At 40.4% G+C, this 23120-nt stretch overlaps 1 protein-coding gene across 2 annotated transcripts in view; it reads left to right on the top strand.

Moving 5' to 3' along the window:
• SPATA7 (spermatogenesis associated 7) overlaps nucleotides 1-23120 on the top strand; it is a 1255634-nt gene that overhangs the window by 308572 nt on the left and 923942 nt on the right. The window contains exon 4 of one of the 2 annotated variants that reach the window (XM_044074096.1): nucleotides 9638-9685. In XM_044074096.1, the coding sequence (XP_043930031.1) occupies nucleotides 9638-9685 (48 nt within the window). The remainder of the gene's footprint in view (nucleotides 1-9637; nucleotides 9686-23120) is intronic. The other variant, XM_044074097.1, reaches the window with a different exon arrangement.

The following is a 23120-nucleotide window of genomic DNA, read 5'->3' as shown; positions in this document are numbered from 1 at the left end:
TCCCAGAGGTTCTGTTAGAATTAGTGAACCAAAGGACCATCCAGAGTGTCCCCAAAAAAAACAAATAGGCAAAGGATTTTATTCCAGGTTGTTCCTGGTGCCCAGGAAGGAAGGTCCCTGGAAACTCGTCCTCGACCTGTACCATCTCAATACCTTCCTAAGACTACCCCCTTTCCACATGCTGACCCTCCAGACTGTTCCCACTCATTCTGCCTCAAGTCTTCATAATTACCCTGGATATAAAGGATGCATTATCTGCACATTCCCATCCATCCCAACTACAGGAAGATTTACACTTCTCTGTATCATTATGGCATTTTCAAATCTGTACCTTGCCCTTTGGGCTTTCTACCGCACCAAGGGTCTTACTCAAATGCGTTGCTCCCGTGATTGCCCACTGCAGACTCCAAGGAATGCATGTCTTTCCGTATTCTCCTAGCTACCTCCACAGAGGAGTTTGAATGAAATATTGCCTTTACCATCAATCTTCTACAAAATCTGGGGTTCACCAAAAACTTAAATCAGTTCTCATCCCTTCACAGGATCAAATTTTCCTGGGGTGCAGGATACAAACATATCTTATGAGGGTGTCCCTTCCCCCACAAAAGGTACAGGACCTCATCTCTTATTTCAAAACATTCTAGTGGTTTACCACATCACAGCCAGAGAGTTCCTCAGGATCTTGGGCCTTGTGGCATCTTCCATTCCCTTGCTGCTCTTAGCCAAACTCCACATGAGAAAATGACAATGGTATCTAAAATCAGTTGGGATGCAACAACAGCACCCCCTAGAATTCTCCATCCCTCTCATTTCCTGTCTGAAGAGGGAACTTCAGTGGTGGATACATAAAGTGTCACTCAACCCAGGACTACCCTTACACCCTCCTGCTCTTCATCAATAGATATTCACAGGCACCTCAGATGTAGGTTGGAGAGTAACCTTTGGCCACCTGAAAGTACAAGGGATCTGGTCTCCCTCTCAACTGAAGGAAAACATCAGTGTAAGGGAGATGAGGGTGCTGTTATTGGCCATGCAAACTTTCCACTTCTTATTCCAACCAGGACCTCTAAAGCTATTCACTAACCATATGACAATCCTCTGATATGTGAACAAACGGGGGGGGCAACTCCTATCTGTTATGCAGACTGGTTCTTCAGGCGTGGGAGCTAGCAGTAAAATTCCAGGTAGCCTTTCAGGAAGTGTACATCCCATCCTGTCAAAATTTTATGACAGATTACCTGAGCAGGTCCCAAACACCATCCCATGAATGGATGCTTCAAAGGGGTGTGTTTTTAGACATTGCCCACCAGTGGGGTATTCCTCAAACAGACCTTTTTGCCTCCTCCATGAACAGACAACTTCCACAGTTTTGTGCCAGAGAACCCCATCCTCTGGCCTGGAAAGTGGATGCCCTTTCTTTCTCTAGGAAGGGGATGTTTCTATATGCATTCCCTCCCCTTCCCCTCATACCAAATGTCCTGTCCAAGATTCAGCAGGACAAACCAAAAATCTTGCTGGTGGCTCTGTTTTGGCCAAGACAGCAATGGTTTCCTCTCCTCCTGAATTTAGCCAAGGGCAGTCACCACAAGTTACCTCACAAAGTGGACCTCCTTACACAAGACAAAGAGATCATCTATCCACAATTGGTGACACTTCAGTTGACCCCATGGATGGCAGGTTACTAATCCCTTTCAGACAACTATTCTCTGAGAATATGCTCACAGTCCTCCAGGAGGCCAAGAAACCAAATACCAGAAAATATTACTTGGCAAAATGGAAGATATTTTCAATCTGGTGTCTGAAAAGAAATTAGGACCCATTAACAGTGGAAATTCCACTGGTTTTGACTTGCTTGTGTGAATTGCTCAATGCTGGTTTGGCTTAGTCTTCGGTAAAAGCTCATATGTAAGCCATATCTGCCTGTCTGCCTCTATCTCCACCCTTAGCTAGCAGATTTGAGACCAAATACTTTCTTAAAGGCATCCTACACATTAGGCCTCCCAGAAATCCTGTTCCGCCTCCATGGGAGTTTAACTTTGTTTTAGAAAAGCTGACTCTCCCACTATTTGAGCCAGCTTCCTCAGCTTCTCTTCAGTACTGTTCCTGGAAAACTGTGTTACTCCTAGCCTTAACTTCAGCCAGACGAGTGTCTGCATTCCAGGCCTTCATGTTATCTCCACCCTTTTTGGTCTTCCACAAAGACAGGGTCTCCCTGCATACAAACCTGTCATTCATGCCCAAGGGAGTCAATGACCTATCTCTAAATCAGTCCATATATTTGCCTACCTTTTTCCTTTCTCCACCGAACTCTAGTGAGAAGGTACTCCATACTTTAAATGTCCACAGGCAATTTAGATTTTATTTGAATAAGACCAAGGCTGTTAGAAAGTCAGATCAGCTTTTTGTTTCTTACCACCCCAGGGCTCTGGGGTAGGCTGTGTTTAAGCAGACTATTTGCTCCTGGATTTCCAAGAATACTTCCTTGTGCTACACTCACCATAGTAAGACTCTCCATTCCCCTGTTAGGGCTCATTCACCAGGGCTGTTAGGTCATTTGGTGCTGTTTTCAAGGGATTGGATACTAACTCAATTCTTGAAGCAGCTACATGGACCTTAGTCCATACCTTCGTCAAACACTGTAAATTAGGTGTAATTTCTAAATCTAGAGCAGGGTTTGCCAGAGCTATACTGCAAGGCTTCATAGAAAGCTCATCAACTACTCTCTCCTCCCTTACTTTATGAGCTTTGGTATTCTCCCTCATGTTACGAATACTGCAACAGATGAATAGAATGACATAAAACAGTTGTGTAAAATCTTACCATAATGATAGGTCTCCTTCTCTTCTCTGTTCATAGGATCATAGAAAGTTACTAGGCTGTTGGCCCTGAGGCCCTTTATAAGCCTAGCCATGAGTTTAGCCCATGTTTAGACAAGTCAGCACCCATAGCCCTTGTACAGCAGGGACACAGGTGGAATCCCAGGGGTGTATTTTCTATTTCCTATCCAGTTATCCAGGTTGCACTTAAAAAGGGATCATGAGGTACTCTGCATGACATGGAGAGGGAGTCTATTCCACAGATGGGGGAGTCTCTGGGACACAAATCTGTCCCTCCAACAAGTCCTGTTGATGTCACAGACCAAGTTGAGGTAGCACGTGCAGGTTACTTGAGTGCAACTTGACTTGCAGATATGCAGCAGTCCCATCAAGGCGGGATCTGAGATTGCTTTGTATGCCAGACAGAGGTCACCTCTGAGGAGTCTGTATGAAACTGAGTAGAGGGACAGAGCTTTAAGCCTATCTGTGCAGGGTAGATGTTTGAGACCCTGGATTCTCCTGGTGAGAAACCTATGTGGTCTATCCAGCTGCTGCATGTGCTTTGCGAGGTACATCTTGAAGGGGATGTTGTACTCAATAACTGGCCTTATAAAGGAAGAATACAGGGATGTTATGACCTCCTTGTCCCTGAATGAGATACCCTTAATCATGAGGTGGGCCATGTAGAAAGCTTTCTGTACAACAGAAGCAACATGGTGGTCAAAAGTCAGGTCGCTATCAACTTGGGTGCCCAAATCCCTCATGACTGATTACGTGCTTAGGGCATTGTTATTAATGTGATATGTGGGGAGGTCACTCTCCCCAAAGGGGATGATGATGCATTCTTTGGCATTCAGCTTGAGGCTGTGTTTCTGGCACCATTCATTTGTTTGGGTGAGACCCTCTTGGAGAACATCCACATCACTTGGAGAATTGATGACTGCACCCAGCTTGCAGTCATCTGCGGTCAGCCATAGGCCACTGGTTTTGGCCTGCACCTCAGAGAAGTATATCCCGAATAACAGAGGCCTCAATACCGATCCCTGGGTTACACAACTCATTACTGGTCTACTGCTTGAGGTGGCTTCCCCTCTTTTGATTAGGTGGGTTCCATCAGTGAGCCAGTTTGCTACCCATCTGGTAGCATATGGATTGATGCCTAGTTGAGAGTTTATCTATTATGCCAGAGTGAGGAATAGTGTCAAAGGCTTTGGCCAGGTCAAGGTAGGCAGCGTGCACCGTCTTTCCCTCGTCTACAGCTTTGGTGACTGTATCAAAGAAGTTGACCAAATTTAACAGACAAGACCTCCCCTTGACAAAGCCAAACTGTGTGTGGTAGAGTGTTTGTAGGTTGCCAATGTCCCTGTTAAGGAGGTCCATGATAATACAGTCCTTGGCCTTGCAGATCAGGTTAGTTAAGCTGATGGGTGTATAATTTCTCTGATCAATGGATGCTCCACCTTTGTGTAAAGGGATGACAGTGGCTGTCCGTCACTCAGCTGGGAGAAAGCCGGTACTTAGGCTTTGGCTGAATAGGGTGCCTAATGGAACTGCAAGTTCATGCCTGACTTCATGTAGGATGCAGCCTGGGATGTTATTGGGTTCCATGGAGGCTGTATTTTTTTGCCTTTGAGAGGGCAGTGATGACCTGTTCCCTAGAGATAAGGGAAGGGGGCAGGTACTGGGGATGTCCTAATTTACTGATGGGGGGGGTAGAGGGGTGAAGATTTCACTGAATCTGTCAGCCAGTATGTTGGCTATATCTACAGCATTTGTGTATGTGGTATCCTTGACCAGCAGTTCTGATCAGATCTGGGTGCTTCCTTTGAGATTGCAGACATATGTGAAGAAGGCCTTATGATTGTCTCTAGTAGATGTGGCCAATTTGGACTCGAAGTTGGCTTTAGAGGATTTCACTAGTGCTCTTATTTGCTTGTTCAGGCTATGGAGAGATTGCTTCCAATTGGGCACCTCCTCCTTCTTGGTCCTGGACATCATTTTTTTCCTTTTGTTATATAATTTATTTATAGCAGATGTCCACCAGACAGGTCTACTCTTAATTGTGGAGGATGATTTTGGCCTGTCAGGTATTCCTGATTCCATGTATCCTATATAAATGCTTGTATAGTACTTTGGTGTAGATTTGGACATCGGTGCCAGTTCCTACAGAGGGTGAGGGATCTGTGAATCTATGTATACCATCCCTTAGGAGGTTGTAATCAGCTTTGGAGAAGTTGTTTTTTTTACCCTAGCTATGAGGGGGGGAGGTCAGGGGAGATGGTGACTTTGAAAGTGACAGCTTTATGGTTGGATCTTACCCAGGGAGGATGATACTGTATGGGTGTTGCAGTGGTTACTCATGTTGGTTAATACCAAGTCCAAGATATTATCACCTCTTGTGGGAGTATTGACTAGCTGTTCCAATGCATCTGCATTGATAAAATCGAGGAATCTCTGAGCATTTTTGTTCTGGCATGAGTAGTTTTTCCAATCTATGGTTGGGTAGTTAAAGTCGCCCAGGACCAGGGTAAAGGGCTGAATCTTGATAGATTTGAAGAGGTCCAGATAGGTGGAGTGGGCATCTTGAGTCAAATTTGGGGGCCTATAGCTAGCTATGATTTGAATAGGGGTCTTGTCAATGGTTAACTGCACCTGGAGTGTCTCTTGTGCATCATACTGTTTGATCAGCCTGGAGGTGTGTGTGTCTTTAATATATACTGAATCTCCACCTCCTTTGGCTTTGCTGCCCGCAGTTTGTGGTCTGAATGTATGATAGGATGAGTATAGGGTTGCCACCATTTCAAATGGCCAAAGTGGGACATTTTCGGTACAAACATCAGATTTTACAGGCCGACACATACCCACGGTTAGTACAAAGGATAGAACTTAACTTTTTTGCCTAAATAAAAGCTTATTCTTGTAGTATTTTAGTTGCTTATTCTGTTTTTTTATGGCATTTAGGTGTTTTAGATACAGAATAACTGTTTTATGCAACTATTACATAAAATACAGGAAATAATTTTTTTCCTAAAATCTCAGGACATTTGCCATTTTTAAGATTTTTTTTGTCAGGACACAACTTCCCAAAATGGGACAGGTGGTAACCCTAGATGAGTAACTAGGTAAGGCTTGGGTGCTCTCTGCAGCTTTGAACCAGGTTTCTGTGACTGCACAAATGTCAGCATATTCCAGGGTTAAAAATGCTTGCAATGAGTGCAGTTTCATGTTTAGACTCCTAGCATTTAGCAGCAAGACCTTTAATTTGCATTTTATTGAAATGATTTATGTTGGTACTATTGACCTCATGACTTTTCCTAAAAATGCACTATGGGAGTGGCAAGGGCTTTTGCCAAAAGCCTGAAGCCCAAGTGAGACAGCTGCAGGCCATCTCTATCAAAGCATTGTGGTCTGTTGATCCTATCTTCCCAGGCTTTCAGGTGCTGGATCCCTCTGGAATGAAACCAGAAACTAAGCCAGTTATTAAAGTCAGTCATTTTCTGTTTGTATTGAGGCATCATTCTGGGTGACGGTAGAATGCTGCTTAAAGCTAGGGACATACCTGCCTGGGACACATATTCAGCAAGATCAGTCATATCTCTCTTCATATAGGCCAGGGAGGACTATGATAGAGTCATAACAGTACCTGTTGTTGAGAGACTTGAGTACATGTGTGATATGGCGGATTCTGACATCTGACACAACTAACCGTGACTTTCTTCTTACCCAGCCTGGTGAGAGGCACATCTGTGTGTCTCACAGTGGAGTCTCCTATGACTAATATGTTGGATTTATGGTTAGGCCTTAGTGGTTGTGAGACGCAGGTGTGTGGACTATGCGTGGTATGTGGTGTGGAGGGTTATGGAGTTTGCGTGTATTTTTGCTTCTGAGGTCTCCTTTGTTTGGGTTTGGTTTTGTTGAGAAACTTCACATATGTGGGTGTGTGTTGTGTAGTTGTGGGTGGTGGTTGAGGTGTAGTGATTGTGTTGACAACCTTGTCAGTGCCAGATATACTGGTTTGTGAGGGAGAAAGCATAGACTCTAGGTTCTTAATGTAATTGTATCTCTCACAAATTGTGTTCCTAGGTGATAGTAGTAGATGGTTGACCATGTATATGAGGCAGTTGCTACACTGTCTCAGGATGCCCATATCAACCAGGCTGGCATGAGAAACTGTAGGAAATTGTCCATCCATATTTTTCAGAATCTGAGGGAGAGAGGCCAGGGAGAGCTAAGGGGTAGGCCTAAAGCCAAAGTGCTTAAACCAAAATGAAGGGGCTTAGAATAGCACTTACAATTTAAATGGGCTAAAAACAAGCAGTAATAAATGGAGCAGAAAAGATGCAATTGAACACTTTAGAGAAAAAGCAAGATGAAGTAATAGAGCAGAAGGAGGAAACACAAATACTGTAAAAGCAGCTGAATAACGTTTTTTTGTGTTTGTTTTTTTTTTTTTTTTTTTTAGTAAAGTGGAAAGGAAGAAAGGAGAAACAGAAGGTAATTCAAGGTTAAGAAACTAAAGGGGTTGGCATTCTCAAATGTTCTCTCTGTATTAGGTAGAAAGAGCTAATAAGACTGAATTTCACACCTGCCTCTCAACAGTATTCATATTCCCCCTCCTTCTCTCTGGCCTTGCTTCTTCTTGAATGATTGTTAAACTACTTCCATAGGCTGGCATTCCACCTGGGGCAGTCAGTTCTGAAGATGGTGCGCACGTATGTTACTTTTATGGGCAATGTCTAATCACAGCCTATGTGCGATGTACCACGTACCCTACAGTAGGGAAGTCTTTTGTATACTGGCCGATGTGTGGTCGCCTAAGGCGGGGAACTCCCTCATGTTATCAATGCTGCAACAGAGAAGAGGGCAGCTATCATTATGGTAAGATTTTACACAATTATTCTTTCTGCATCAAAAAATTATTTTGATCCTCCCAGAAAATATATACTGAAGATGGTTGGATACAGCAGCTTGAATCTCATACCTACCTCTCAACATTCCCTGATTACTGGGATAAATTTGCTTTTCTTCTGCCTGGTGTACAGTGAGTAATCATTTTCCAGAAACCATCTGCTGTCTCCAGATTTTAATATTTTGACCTCCTGCCATTGTTTTGTCAGGATTAACTCTTTCTGCTGGAATGATTGCAGCTTTATTAATACAGGTCTTGGCTGCTTTCTCATGGCTAGGTTTGGAGCATATACACGGTATGCCCTTTCAATTAATAAACATGATGTGCCCTTTCAGTTAACAAATCTACTGTGGAGTACTAGTCCAGTTACTTACGTGTGCTTTAATAAAATTCATGCAATCTGTTTCTTGCAGGTTTTCACTGCATGCTCTTCCATTTTTTTCATACTGCTCTTCTTGAGCAGTCTTATACTCAGCCAGCCTTTTCTTCATTTCAGCCTCTAATTTTTTACAGTTTTATGAGTTCATTTGAATAGCTTTTTAAAGCTTCTTCCATTTTTTCCGTCCTTTTATTTGAGTTGGTATACCCTTTAAATGTTTCATTTAGTTTAATCAACTCTCTCACATTTGCCTTATTTTTTCCTCTAAGTAACTGGAAGCCATCTGTTGCACAAAAGCTTGAGCTTGAACTGCTTTTTTGCTGAAAATCTGCAGGAATCTTCCCAGTCAATGTTTTCTCTTTACTGTTTCTAGTTAATTTTCTTTCAGGTTCTCTTATTTTTTTTCTGTGCTGGGAACCAGGCAGTGTACATATTAGCCAGTAACTGAATTTTACTGAAATGGACAGAATTACTGATCATTATCCATAATTTTTTTCACAGTGGGAGAGCTGAAATTGAGCTGATGATCACTGTGCAGCCATTGTAAAAAGCCCTAACCTAGAATTCAGAAAATGCATATTAATTCAAAATAATATTATACCAACTTTATATGATAACATTATTTAAAATTTGTTTCTTATTCTGGCCTTGCCCTTCATTATTTTTGGCTGTGTCCTGATTCTTTCCCTGAGGTTGAGAGTTATTTTTTTTAGTACAGTCAGATGAGGCATACAAGGCATTGTGGCTATAACTGCTGGCTGGGTAAAATGATGTATGTGGTTGAAAGTGACTTACTTTCTTGTTGTTTAATCAGTTTAAATATTCTGGCTTTACAGGGCTAGTTTGCATTATGTTAAATAAGTTGGAATATTTGAGCTAACCAAGTGTTTGTGTGAGCACATCTTATCAAGTATTAATTTTACCACAACTGGACATTTGAGGTTCACATGGTCTACAATGGGGCTACGATTGTCGAGTATGGGAGCTGTGACTGTTCTGTCCAGCTGTCATGATCAAGTTCAACAGTCATTAGTCTGGCTTTGCAGGACTGGTATTCATTTCTGTAAACCAGGTTTGAATACTTGAATGTCGCAATTTTTTTTAACTCAGTCAGATATTTGAGGTGTACATATTCATGCAACTGTAATTGATGGGAATGGACAGTGGGTATAATGACAGCAGTCGAATGGACTTAAAATATATGAATCCAAAAGAATGTACAATTATGCAAGCCTTCCAGAAGTGTGTGAGGGTCCATGGCTTGAAAACCACAATGGGCCCAAGGTACTCCTTATCTGTCATTGGCTAGCAACATGAATGAATTTTAAGTAATAGAAGGTAGTAATAATAAAGACCTTCAGTTGGAAATACTGTAGAAATATTCCTTTCACATACTCTGTTGTAGAATTATTATGGTGAAAACCTTCATTTAATTGAAAAACGTGTTTTTTTTTTACTTGAACTCTGCAGTCTGTAGTTATTTCAGAATATAACCTGTTCCAGTGTCACTAACGTTTCCTTTTTTACCCCTAGCTAGAGTTGACACCTCTCCTCCAAAGTGTATGAAATACAAGGCCTTATGTAAGTACATCATGCAGGCAATGTGCATTTCCAAGGTTGTAGTATTTTTATTTCACAGATTGCACACTTACAACCACAAATGGACAAAAAATTGCTTGTAGAATGAAACACACATACACTTTTACTGTTTTCTGTGTGTTTATGGATTGTTTTTTTATTTTTATGATATTTTATTTTTTTAAATGAACTGTTACTGAGTAGGAACAGCTTGAGACATAAAGTGTGCCCATTTTCTTTCATATTCAAGAATAAGCTGTGATACACAAATTGCGCTAATGTACACTATTTCAGAACTGGTTATGCTACATGATTCTTGTGCTCTTTTGAACTGTATTGCTGTGCTTGATAACTTTCTTCTCTGGATGACTTATTCTGACACAATCGCCATTGTAAAACATGCATACGTTCACATAGAGATCATCCTTCATCCACCTTTTACATATATTGGTGATGTTATCCATTTCAGAATGCTTCCAGTGTGATCTTAATGCCCTTGTGAAAAGTACATTTTTTACCATTCACACACTGTCCATCCTACCCTCTAGAGGGTGGATGTACAGCTATTGTAGTTTCTCATTTTATAACCTGTGATGTGATGTTGTCCTACCGTGCCCTCATTCTTAACTGGTTGGGGTTCAGAACCCATCCTCGGTTCCGACTCAGCCTTATACAAAAGCTCGAGATCTCCCACTAGCTCGTGGCTGTAACCCTATCCCATCATGCCCTAGGAAAGGTGCCCAGATCTCATTTGCAGCTAAACAAGATTGGGTGTGTCCGCTCTGGCTAAGTGGAATTTTTCTTCCTTGATTTTGTGGATAATTGTAGTTTTGTGGATAATTGTAGTTTAAATATATATATATATATATATATATATATATATATATATATAGCTTTATAGCATTTATTACATATATTTAAACTAAGTTAGTGTGTTTGCTTCTGTGGATTGTTGTTGATTGTTGTTGGCCTTCGTTTCTTTCTCTAGGCCTTTTTCCTTTCCCTATCCTGGCTAAAATTTATATTTTCTAAGCCAGTTTTTAGTTAGAGGGCTTCCTTTTAGTTTTTACCTTCTGCAAGCTTGTTTAACTTAGAGAGCTCTGTAAACTTGAGGTATTTTCCCTTAATTTGCCCAGTAAGCTCATTTAAGTTATAGGGCTGCCATTGGCCCATTCAACTTAGAGGTCCATTTTTCTTCCCTACCTATATTTTCCTTTATCTTAGGCAAACTCTTTTAGCTTAGAAAACTGCTTCTTCTCTGCCTAAATTGCAGTGCTTAGTCCATTATTGTTGTATTTGTTAAAAATAATAATAATAATAATGTATTTATGTTCTTCTATTCCAACGTTGCAGTATTCTACTTGTGAGTTTACCCTTCTTCCTCTCCAGTTTCATCCGGCCGGGTTTCCAAAGATTTTCAGTCCCTCTTGGTATGTCAGACATCTGATGTGGCTGCAGGAGCATGGGCCATAAAAGTGATGTCAGCATGCACCAGCCCTCAGAACTTTTCAGCCATCAGTCATATGCCAGGTGCTCCTGCTTCTCATGGACGCTGGATCAAAAAAGATTCAGTTAAGTACCATTTTGGGGATTCTTTCAGTTCTACTTTGTTTGCATATATAGTCTGTTACTATTATCTGGTAAGGGCAAGTGCGGTCGGCAGATTCCCCACAAAGACACCCATGACCAGTGTATCTTTTGTTTAGGCAGGGAACACAACCATGAGAACTGTGCCATTTGCCGATCATTTGTCCCTAAGACCTTACACCACCGTTTACAGGCCTTACATTTGTATTTAGAGAATCAGCGCTTGAAACAAATAGCATTAGGGATGGAGGCCGCGACCGACGTCCCGTCTGAACTGCCTAGGAAGAGGGCCAAGTCCTCGCGGTCTACTTTGTCAGCTGCACCTCTCTCTGCTGTACCTCAAGTCTGTAGCCAATGTCAGCTTGGCTTAGGATCCAGCATCTGTTGGTGTAGATAAAGTGGGTACCTCTGAGGAAGACGCACAATCTAGAGTGGACGACACATCCACTGAGGATTTACTGGTGCCTGCCTTAGACTCTTGGTGGGAACCAGCATTTACTCTGGGCCTGTTGGACACTGACTCCACCATCCTGACATGTGACCCAAGGCCTATCCCTAGCCAGATGCCAGCAAGGCCTTTTAAGAAAAAGAAAAAAACAAAACACCTTACTCCGGCTCCTAAAAGCATGCCAGATTGACAGGCCTTCAGCCAGAGCTTGTTCAATGCCTTTATGGTCCTTAGGCCTTCTACAGAACCCTCTGCCACTGCTCCTACCTCTCCTTATTCCCAGACCTCTCATCCCTGAAACAAGGGTAGATCAGCCTGAAGAAGAGGAATTGTCTGATTCCTCTGAGGACTCTCTTTCATACTCCTCCCAGATCTCATCCCCCCTGGGATATGGCTCTCGTTAGGAGAGCTCCATTGAACCTGACTCCCTTGTAGAGGATCTAACCTTTGGGGAAACTATTAATAAGATGAAAGACCACTTTAAGTGGCAATCCTCGGATATGACTGATGTACAAAAGAGGTTTTTGACCTTATTCAAATGGACTCTCCCAGTCCTTCCGCCATCCCTCCTGTTCAACCAGCATTCCTGGATGCACTTGTTTCAGCCTCCATTAACCCAGATTCCCAACCTCCAGCCCCACATAGAGCAGACAGACTCTATAAAGTCACTGAGATGGAGAAATTTCTCTTTATGTATCCTCCTACTGACCCTGCCACTATCTCCATCTCTACAGATAGGGCCTCCAAGCTTCTTCCTACAACTTCTATCCTCCCTGCTGATAAAGACAGCAAGACTATGGAGAGGTTGGGAAAGAAAATCTACACCTCTGCTACCCCCTCATTTAGAGCCACCAACTACTAAACTCATATGACCAAATACTCCTTAGCTCTCCTGGACAAAGCCACTAAGGATTTAGATGACATCCCTGACTGTGCAGCCAAAGCTTCCTTGTCTTCACTGATAGCACTCATCTCTCAAGTGAATAGACACTCCTTAAGATGCAGTTATGATGCAGATGAAGCCTCAGCTAGGTCAGCTGCATCAGCTTCAGTACTAAGAAGGTACTCATGGCTGCAACGTCAGCCTCTCCCAGATGACTTCAGGGCCAAACTCCTTGATGCACCTTTGGATCATGCAGCCCTTTCTGGTGAAAAAGTGGCTGACTTGTTTAAATCCTTGCGACAGAAAGGAAAGGAATTACAGGACCTTATACACATCTTAGTCTCACCTATTCTAAAGTTCCAGAGGAAGTGTTTTACTGTTTTACTGATGGTGATGGTGCACACTTGAGTGTTTTGTGGCTCTGAAAGCCAGCAAAACACTAAGCATTTTTTTTTACTTTAAGTAGTAATACATGAAGCAGATACAAGCTCTATGCACTACAAAGAATTGTGACCAGGTATCCAATCCTGACTTGTGTGTTCTTGACATTGATACCAAGAAATTCACCTCTTGAACTTCACTGTTGAGGTGAATTTCTTGGCATCCATGTTTTGAACACAAAGTAAGTCAGGATCGGCAACCCATTCATAATCCTTTGTTATGGTTTATATATTTTTTAATTTCTGTTCTCTACTAATTGCTTTTTTTTTGCAGCCAATAGCATTAAAGTTGATACAACCTTACTGTGTCTAGACAATTCATATTCTATGCCCAAGCTCAAAAGAATAATTTACTTAATTACTACCATTTGCATCCCCAAACATTTCTGTCACAAAGTAGGGATTCCAGGATGACTGCTGTCAGAAAAGCAGGTTGATTAAAGCTCTCCCACTGTGAAAAATCAATATGATGTTAAAAAAAGCCAGTAAAAGCTAAGTCTTGGTAAAATTCAGAAACAAATCAGTCACTAACTTGCCTGAATGTCGTCATAGAAGAAATTTGGAGAAAGTGAGAGAAAATCATCTGGAAAAGGAAAAAAAACTCTGGTGTTAGGAAAGAGCCTTGCAGCTGTTCAGCAAAGCACAATTTACATTTCAGTTTTGGTGCAGATGGTTTCCAGCAATTTTGGGAGAAAAGTAAATGTGGTCAAAGGTGTTTAAAATAAGTTGAAACACTGGAAGAATATGAAAAGTCAAATGACAAAAGACTGAAAAGAATAGAAAAAATGAAATTACTATTCAGATGAGCTGATAAAATGTAGAAATCAGATTTTGAAATGGAGAGACTGGCTGAATGAGCATTTCTTAAAGAAAAACTATTTAACAAATACAAGACTGAGCATGCAGAGAACACCTGAGATTTTCTGCTATACCCAAGAATTTGGAAGGAATAGATTGCATTAATTTCATGAAAGTACAAATAAGTAACTGGACTGGTATTCCACTGCAGGATTTGATGATTGAAAGGGCGTGCCATGTCTGCTCCAGATCTTGCCAGGAGAAAGAATCCAAAACCTGTATTAGTTTAGATGCAATTATACCAGCAGGAAGAGCTTCTCCTGGCAAAATTGTCAGGAAGGAAAAGTATAATAATTATGTTTCCTATACATATGCATCAGAGCATATTCTTCAGTCCTTTTCTGAATAATCATTGTGTTTGTGGAAAGTGATGCTCCTATTCTGCCTGGTACATGGTGAATAGTTTATCCCTATAGTTGGGATTTGAGAGTGAGATTCAATTTGCTGCATATAGCTATTTTCAGAATTTTTTTCCAGGAAGATCAGACATTTTTGAATGCAGCACATGTCAAGTATAAAATAAAAAGTTTTTACCCAGCAATGAGTGAGCCACCAAGCTGAAGGGGACTCTGCTTCTCATTCTTCAATACTGTCAAAGCCCTTAGTCTCATTGTCAATATCCCTCGTATGTCCATTGCTCCAAAAGAAATTGAGAGAGAGGGAGAGAAACCGGGAGCTGAGTAGAAAAAAGAAGACCAATAATAATGTGAAACTAGGAAATGAATGGGAGAATTGTGAAGTGAAGTTTTCACCTGATGCAGTTTAGGCACGTGAACTGTGCTTCTAGAAGAAGTGGCTGAAAAGACTGGAAGTTTAACGGTGTTAAATATGTGGGGAGACTAAAGCAAAATCCTCATTTTGTCATTAATGTTTAGAAGGGCAATAAAGGGACTGAAGATGTAACTAAATAACCAAGTAAACACATCTAGTGTATAATAAATTTATTGAAGTAAATTGAATTTTATGTTGTAAAGTAGCTCTGCACAATGTGCAGAGGTATTTTAAATGTAAGGTGGGAGAAGACTCATCAGTGACTGTTGTTTATGTTGCTGATATTGAACACTTCTGCTTGACTATTGTATCCAGGGTTTATACTGTAACAAAATGTAAACAATATAATGTTCATAGGTTCATATGAGATTACTAGGCTAATGGCTTAAGAGCTTTTTGAAGCCTAGCCAATATAGTCCAATTTTACCCAATATATGGCCCCTGGGGGCAACAGGATGGCATGGATTTGTGCCTATGTCTTGAGTATCTTACAACTGTCCCTGTCCATAAGGCACATAGACACTACCCCAGGAGTGAATTTACGATTCCTCATCCATTGACCAAAAGTGCATTTGAAGAAGGCCAGGGAAGTGCTCTGCTAAATGTGAATAGGAAGCCTGTTCCAAAGAAGGGACAATCTCTAAGACAAACATATGTGTCTCTAGCAATTTTTTTTGAGTTGCTATGTTTGATCCATAGATCAGGTGACCTTTGTGCTTGACTTTAGGATGTGTATAAGTTCCATCAGAGATGGATTTGTGAGTGCCTTGTAGGTCAGGCATAGGTCACCTTTTAATAGTTGGTAGGAGAAAGAATAAAGGGGTAGGGCTTTTAGTCTGTCCACATAGGACATGTTGTTTACACCCTGTATTTTCTTTGTGAGGAACCACTGAGGTTGCTTCAGCTGCTCTAAGTGCCTAGTCAAGTACATCCCAAATGGCACATTATACTGGATAATTGGTCTAATAAGGGCTGTGTACAACAAGACTATAATTGCCTTGGATCTGGTTGCCATACCTGTATTGATAAGTTGTGCCATATTGAGGGACTTCCTTACCCCTGTGGACACATGATGGTCAAAGTTCAGGCTACAATCTATCTGTGAACCAAGATCTCTCACCTCTGAGTCTACTGTTAGGGTTGTGCTGTTGATATTGTAATTTGCAGGGGCATTTGACTTCTCAAAAGGTATGGTAATGCATTTTTTTGCATTTAGTTTTAGGCCGTGGTTCTGGCAGCAATCATTTTCTTGAGCTAGACCCTCCTGAAGGATATCTACATTGTTGGGGAATTCAGTGATTGCCCCCACCTTGCAGTTGTTAGCAAACTTTGTCATCCAGAGGTCTTCACATTAACCTTGACTTCAGAGAAATATATTCCAAACAGGAGTGGTCCCAGCACTGAGCCATGTGGCAAACCAGTAGTAATGGCCTCTTCCTGGATCTGGATTCATCCACTTTAACCACGTGTCTTGTCTGTGAGCCTGTTGGATATCCATCTGGTAATATAGGGATCTATGCCAAGTTTTTTGAGTTTATTTACAATACCTGAGTGGGGAACTGTGTCAAATGGCTTGGCTGAGACAAGGTAGGCAGTATGCATTGTTTTGCCCTTATCCATGGCCTTAGTGACTTTTTCAAAGAAATCCTCCAGATTCATTAGGCATGACCTACCCTTAAAGCTGAATTGGGTCAAGTCCAGTGTTTGGAGGTTTCCTATATCATTATTTATCAGGTCCATGATTATTCTTTCTGTGCCCTTACGTATAAGACTAGACAAACTTATGGGCCTATAATTTCCCAGGTCAGTAGATGATCCCTTTTTATGTAGAGGGATGACTGCTGCTGTCCTCCACTCTACTGGGACAAAGCCAGTCTGTAGGCTTTGGTTAAACAGAAATCTTAATGGGTCTGATAAGTCCTTTTAGGTGACCTGGCATATTGTTAGGCCCCAATGAAACCATGTTTTTAGTTTTAGAGAGTGCAGTGGCAACCTGTTTTTTTTTTTTTTTTGGTGATAATTGGTGGTGGAGTGGTGGAGGTTATTTTTTGGAGAAGAACAGGGGGTGATGAAGAGGTGAAATTTGAGCTGAATTTATCGGCCAGCAGATTTGCTATATATTCTGGCTAAATATAGGTAATGTCATCTACAACTAATTCCGCACATTGTTGGGTGTTGCCCTTAAGATTGAGGACATAACTGAAAAATGTTTTTAAGGTTATCCTTGGCTTTGGAGGCTATTTTTACCTCAGTCTGCTTTCAGAGACTTGACTAATTCCCTGATTTGGTTGTTTAGACTAATGATGGTCTTTTTGCTCTCTTGTGCACATTCCCTTTTACTTATCAACAGGATTTTCTTTCTCTTGTTTTACAACCTATTAATACCAGGGGTCCACCAGGGTGGCTTGTTTTGCGGTTTGATCTGAGTTTATTTCAGTCTGGTACTGCCATTTCTATGCATTTGTTCTGATCTTGAGCTGCTGATGGTGTGTGTAAAAGTAGACTAATACTGTTAGTTTACATTGCAGGTGAAGAATTTTTGTAAACAAACCTTTTATAAAATGGAAAGCATGAAAAATGTTTTAAACTTTAAAAATAATTTTCTTTCATTTATAATTATATATTTTTTTCTAGTAAGCAAATGCCTGCATTTAGAAACTGCTAGTCTATAGGTGCAGGCAATTAATTAAAAAATGGATAAAGCATATGCTCAAAGACCTAATTAGTTTTCAAAGGGGAACTGGCAATCAGTGTAGTAAAATTGTTTGACACTGAGGAAAGTGAATATTTTTGCAAGTAGTTGCATCCCCAGCAGCCTTGGTACTTAACTGTTGAATGTAACAGTATACAGTTTAGTTTATACATTTAAAGGAAGACTGCACTTTAATGCTAAAAATCAGTTAACTATTAGCATACACATTTTTTTACATCTGACAAGGATGGATGATATTTTTGCAAAAAAAATAATAGTATGTGCTTCCAGCATGATTAAACTTAACTGTACACTATATAAAACCTGTGGGTATAGCTGTCTGGTCAAGCTTGGCCCTGTAGGGAGAAGTAGCTTCCCTTTTTGGAAAATGTACTCAGTTTTGTGTGTTAGCTATGCATTAAGAGGGGTTAAAATATGTTTAGTTTTGCTTCTTGAGTTTTTATTGATGCAAAAAGTCTGTGAAAATGCGTCATGGACTGTAACAGAGCTGAGAAAGTTAGCCTGCATAGCATTAGTATCTACATGTAAATTGCAAGTTGGAAATGAAGCATATGTGAAAGTAGGATCATAGGAAATACATGGCAGGTGAGTCTTACAACCATTTACACCTTGCCAGTACCTACTCTGAGACTGAACCTCCTCTCTTCAGGAGGGCCAGGCCAGTCAGACCATGAATGAATTGGTGAAGGTTTACCATGAAATGACTGAAATAAATCCATGCGAGTGATCATAACGCGGAACTTAAATATCAAAATTTAAAAAAAATTTTCCTCCCAAATATCAAACATGGTAAAATTGGTTTTCAGCATTTGACATTTCTGAGAGTTGAGCGTGAAAGCCCATTTGCTGTCTGGGACATAGTACAGGAAGAGTGTTTCGACACTGTAGTTACAGCAAAACAAAAGTCGACATTTCAAAACTTTTAAACTATCCTTTCAAACAAGTGTCACTCTCATGAATGCAATTCAGTCATATGATGGTAAACCACTGGTGAGTACCCATCTAATTTCTCAATTCCCATTTGAAATAAGGTAATTATTATACTACTCAATTTATAGTGGGAGTCTGTTCCAGGGGTGAGGAAGACAATGTGTAATAAAGTTCGCTCTCTCTTCTTTCACCTTGTTTTATCTATCTGCTGGTGAAAATTTTGAATAACTGGCTTTGATATTTGTGGGTCTATTTGATTTGTGGATATTCAAAAGAGCCAGGACCTCTGGGTCCCTAATGGTTTGGAAGGCATTGATCTTCCCTTAGAAGTTCATGAAAGATATTGAATATGATTATAGTGCTTTCAGTCTTGTCTGATAGCTTACGGCTTTTAAGCCAGTGATCTTATGAAACTCATGGAGCCTTTCTCATTATTTTGATATGTCTAGCGAGGCACATCCCTATTTGATAATTGGTGTAATCCATGATGAATGTAATGAAACAGTGACTCTGTAAATCTGAATGATGATCCCTTTGCAATAAGAATTACTGAGTTATGTTCCCAGGTGTCTAACAGTCTCATTTTATAGTGAGGATTGTTTATGTTGTGTGCTGGGGGGGGACTACTAAATATGACAATGTTGCATTTTTTACCTTTTAATTTAAGCCCATTTTTAATGCAGTGGGTGTTTACAGGGGGTAACTTTTGCTGCAGGGCTTGGGTATCAGAGGAGGACTTGACAGTGACTCCCAGGTTGCAGTAGACAATCTGGGTTAGTTGGAGATCTTGGTTCGTGGTGTGGAGATCAGAGAAGTAAATGCCAAAAAAAAAAAAAAAAAAAAAGAGTCTCAGCACAAAGCCTTGTTGCACACTGTTGGTCACTGTCATACTCTGAAGCACCTATTACCTGCACCAAACTCAGCAATTTGCTATCCATCTTGCAATATATAGAGCTGTTTGTAATGTACTAAGCTCATTAACGATTCTAGCTTGGGGGATAGTGTCAAAGGCCTTGGTCAGGTCAAGGTATTCCTGCTGTCAACAGCTTGCGCTATTTTTTCAAAAATATTAACTAGACAAACTGTACCTTTGACAAAGATGAACTGCTGAAAGTTTAACTTGATGAGATTTTTTTTATGTCATAGTTTCAGGTCAGTTACTATGTTCTGTGGTTTTGCAAGTAAGACTTGAGGGCTGATGTTTCTATAATTCTGGAGGTCAGTGGTGAGGCCATCCTTGTGAAGTGGCAATGGCTAGATTCAAGTTAGTTTTAAGGAGCAGCTCTGCCAGGTCTGTTTTAGTAGTATTTATTAAACAACCAGGTATATTATAAGGTCCTACAAAGGAAGTGTTTTAGTCTTGGAGAATACCTTCAGTACGCGTTGTTTAGTGATGGGGGGGAGGGGCTGAGAGCTTCAAGGATAAGTGGGCTTTAGATAGTCCTCTCCAAGGTGAAGTTTGCACTGGCATTGTTTGCTAGTATGTTGGGAGTGTGTCCAGGGTCATGGTGGGTGAAGCCATTATGAATAAGCTCAGAGAAATTTGGGTGTTATTTCTTGCTTTCTAGCATAACTCAAAAATGATTTGTAATTATCCTTGGCATAAGAAATAATTTTAACATCTGAACCTGTTTTGTTAGTTATAATAGTATTCTTCAATAACCAATAAAAAGCAAAAAGTCTGGCTAGAGATTCAATTGACTTAGACCAAAAAGAAAAAAATACTGTCTAGTCTTTACAAGAACTTGAATTTCAAAAGTTACCCTTTCATTTATTCCTTTAGTTGATCACTTTAATCCATATACTAATTTGGACTTCTTTAGAACTGACATTATTTAATCACATGATTTTTTGCTAGTGCAAATCCTGTGATACGACCTGCATCATGTGACTAATAAAAAAATACTCAATGCTGGCATTCCCACATGGTCTCCCAGTCAAGTACTGACAAGTTCTTCCCCTGTTTAGCTTCCAGACTTGGGCACATTCAAGGTGCTAAGGCCATAGGCAGTTAAAACTCACTTAATAAATGTATGTGTTATTCTAAACTTTAATGGCATTTTGCCTTAAAATATATAAAAGCTAAACATCAGGGTGTTTGACTGAGCCACATATTAATGTTGACTGTTTCATTCAAGCCAGTACTCTGGTCATGTCTAACCTCAGTTGCCATTTTAGTTTACAGTATTCAAGCCTTTCCTCCCAGATGCCACCCACTGCACTAGGCTCAAACTTTTTTAAGGCTAAAAATAAGAATTCCTTAAAATTGGTGCATAAAAAGGCATGCCTTCTCAGAGCACTTCTACAATCTCTCTTCCATATGGCCATTTTGGTGCTGTGGAACATTTTGAGACTGTTTCAAGTCTTTCCGGAAAATAAAATTGATGAAAGTTAAACAAAGGCTATAGGTGTATATTATTTATGCCAACACAAATGGTTCAGCAATACCCATATTAACTGGGACACGATAAGAAGTATTTAGGAGTATAGTTTTTAAAAAATCTGTTATCCCAGCTGAGGATATGTGGGAAGAGTCTAAACAAAAGAGAATACAAAACTGATGAACTGGATGCTCTTATATATGGATATGGACAGAGAGGTACAAGCAGTCAAAATGGTTTTAGTTCCTTTAGTTTTATATACAGGTCAGGCATGTTTTGTCAACCAGAGGAAAAGTTGTGGACAATAAGGAATTTATCTGGGGAAGAGGGCAGAAGATAAGTGGGATAAGCTGATCCTCCCAACATAAAAAGTTGATTTAGGATTACCTGATTTGAAAGAATACTTTAGAGCTACATAGTTAAGTCTCATATACATAACACTAGCAGAAGGTTATAATAAATAGTGGAAAGGGATTATGATGAAGCAGTGGTAGAAGTTCAGTAAATAGAGATAGTGGGATTTGGGATGCAGATCCTTTAGGAGAACAATAACCATACAGAATATCATATTCATAAAGCTGTAGAAAGTATTCTAAGAATTAAGCCAACATGGGAATGGAGAAAGGAGGTTTTGCCAGTAGGGATGACTGCAGGTAGGGGTACAGAAAATAGCTAAGAAGGGGCTGGAATTTTCATGGAGAAAACTGACAAAGGAATCAAGGCATTGGACACAAAATAACTAGAAAGTAAGGGTAATGGAGTGTGTGGTGTTATGAGACAGTGCCATCTGTGCCAGGGAGAGTAGGGCAGTACATGTGTACATATGCCAGCATAACTAGCTGAAGTTTTGTAAAAAATTTTTTTTTATTTGACTATCACTGTACAGATGTTTGAGTTAAAATATATTTGAAAAGTTACTTGCATTAAAAATGCATCAACAGTAGGTTCTCCTGGACAGAAAGATTGTATGCATGTATATTAGGTTGTATTGTTGTAAGTGATCAGAACCCTGGAAGGGTGGAAAGTTTGAAATTGTGTTATAGCTATCAGATGCTACCACAGATCTTGGCAAAGTTCTGTGTTTGTATTGTACCAGAGTCAGGTGACCAGAGATGTTGTCATCCTCAAACCAGCATCTGATTTTTTTGGAACTCTCTCAGCAGCACTTTAGAACCTAACAGGAAAGATTTCTGACAGGATATATATCTCACACATCCACACAGACAAAGAGAGACATCTGGCTTTTGCTGTGGTACAGCACTCTGCACACATCAGCTTGCCTTGCTGTAGTAAGTAGTCAGGGAACAGTAATTCTTTAGTCAGTCAGGAACATTTAGTGAGAATAGTTTAGTATTGTTTTCTGCATCTGTGATAAGCTATCCCACTGTATTTTTTTATATCTCTGTGGTTGAAACTCTGTTTATTGTTGTGATGGCCCCGCATTTTCCCCAGACCAGTAATCAAGGAGCCCCAGTCCTCACCACTGACACCGGTGAGAGGCAGTTACTAAGAAGAGGAGTAGATTTACACAGTATTTTCAAATGTAGCTCTCTGCATCAAGCACAGTTTCCCTCAAGAGCACACAGAGAACATGCTCACTGGGACTGGACTCTTTCTCTCCAGATCCAAACAAGACTCACTTTGGAGCACTGTGTTCCAGTTCAAAGTATCTGACACACACACTTGAATGTCTTATTTCACACACACATACACACACACACAAGGGGGCGCACACACACACACACACACACACACACACACACGCACACACACGCACACACACACACACACACACACACACACACACACACACACAAGCGGGCGCGCGCACACACACACACACACACACACACACACACACACACACACACACACACACACACACTTACCTACCTACCTACCTGGGAAAGGCTGTCTGATTCACCAGCTGTGTCCCCTCTCTCCAGACTAGGAGGTAGATTGCTGCCACCAGCATATACTCTAAGGTTCTTATAAAGGGTAACCAATTATACTGTGCCAAATTAATACTGCTATAGATAGCAGAATGTGACAAAAGCAGTAAGGCTTTTCAGAGTGGCCACAGTTTCACTAAAATAAGCACAAGTACCTTCAAGATGTTAAAAGTATTCTCTAAAAAAAACAGCCACAATGAAAAGGTATAAAAATATTTAATAATGGATAATAAAATAGAAAACAGGAGAATACTTAATATTTAGTTAAAATAAACATCAGAGTTTTTAGTTACTGGCAATATAAAAAATAACACAGTTGGATAGAATCCTACAGATACAGAAAAATAAATAATACTAAACTAATCTTACTGTACTTTTCTTAAATGAACTAAAGAAGCTTTCCCTAGTTAACTCACTTAGTATCACAAGGCAAGATGTACAGCTGAGATGCTGACTTTCAAAAGGGAGGTTGAGG

This window comes from Protopterus annectens, chromosome 6.part0 (assembly GCF_019279795.1).
Source record: "Protopterus annectens isolate FY-2018-M chromosome 6.part0, PAN1.0, whole genome shotgun sequence".
In the NCBI taxonomy this organism is placed as follows: domain Eukaryota; kingdom Metazoa; phylum Chordata; order Ceratodontiformes; family Protopteridae; genus Protopterus; species Protopterus annectens.
Note: the sequence above shows the minus strand (reverse complement) of the source record. Positions and strands in the feature narration are given on the sequence as shown.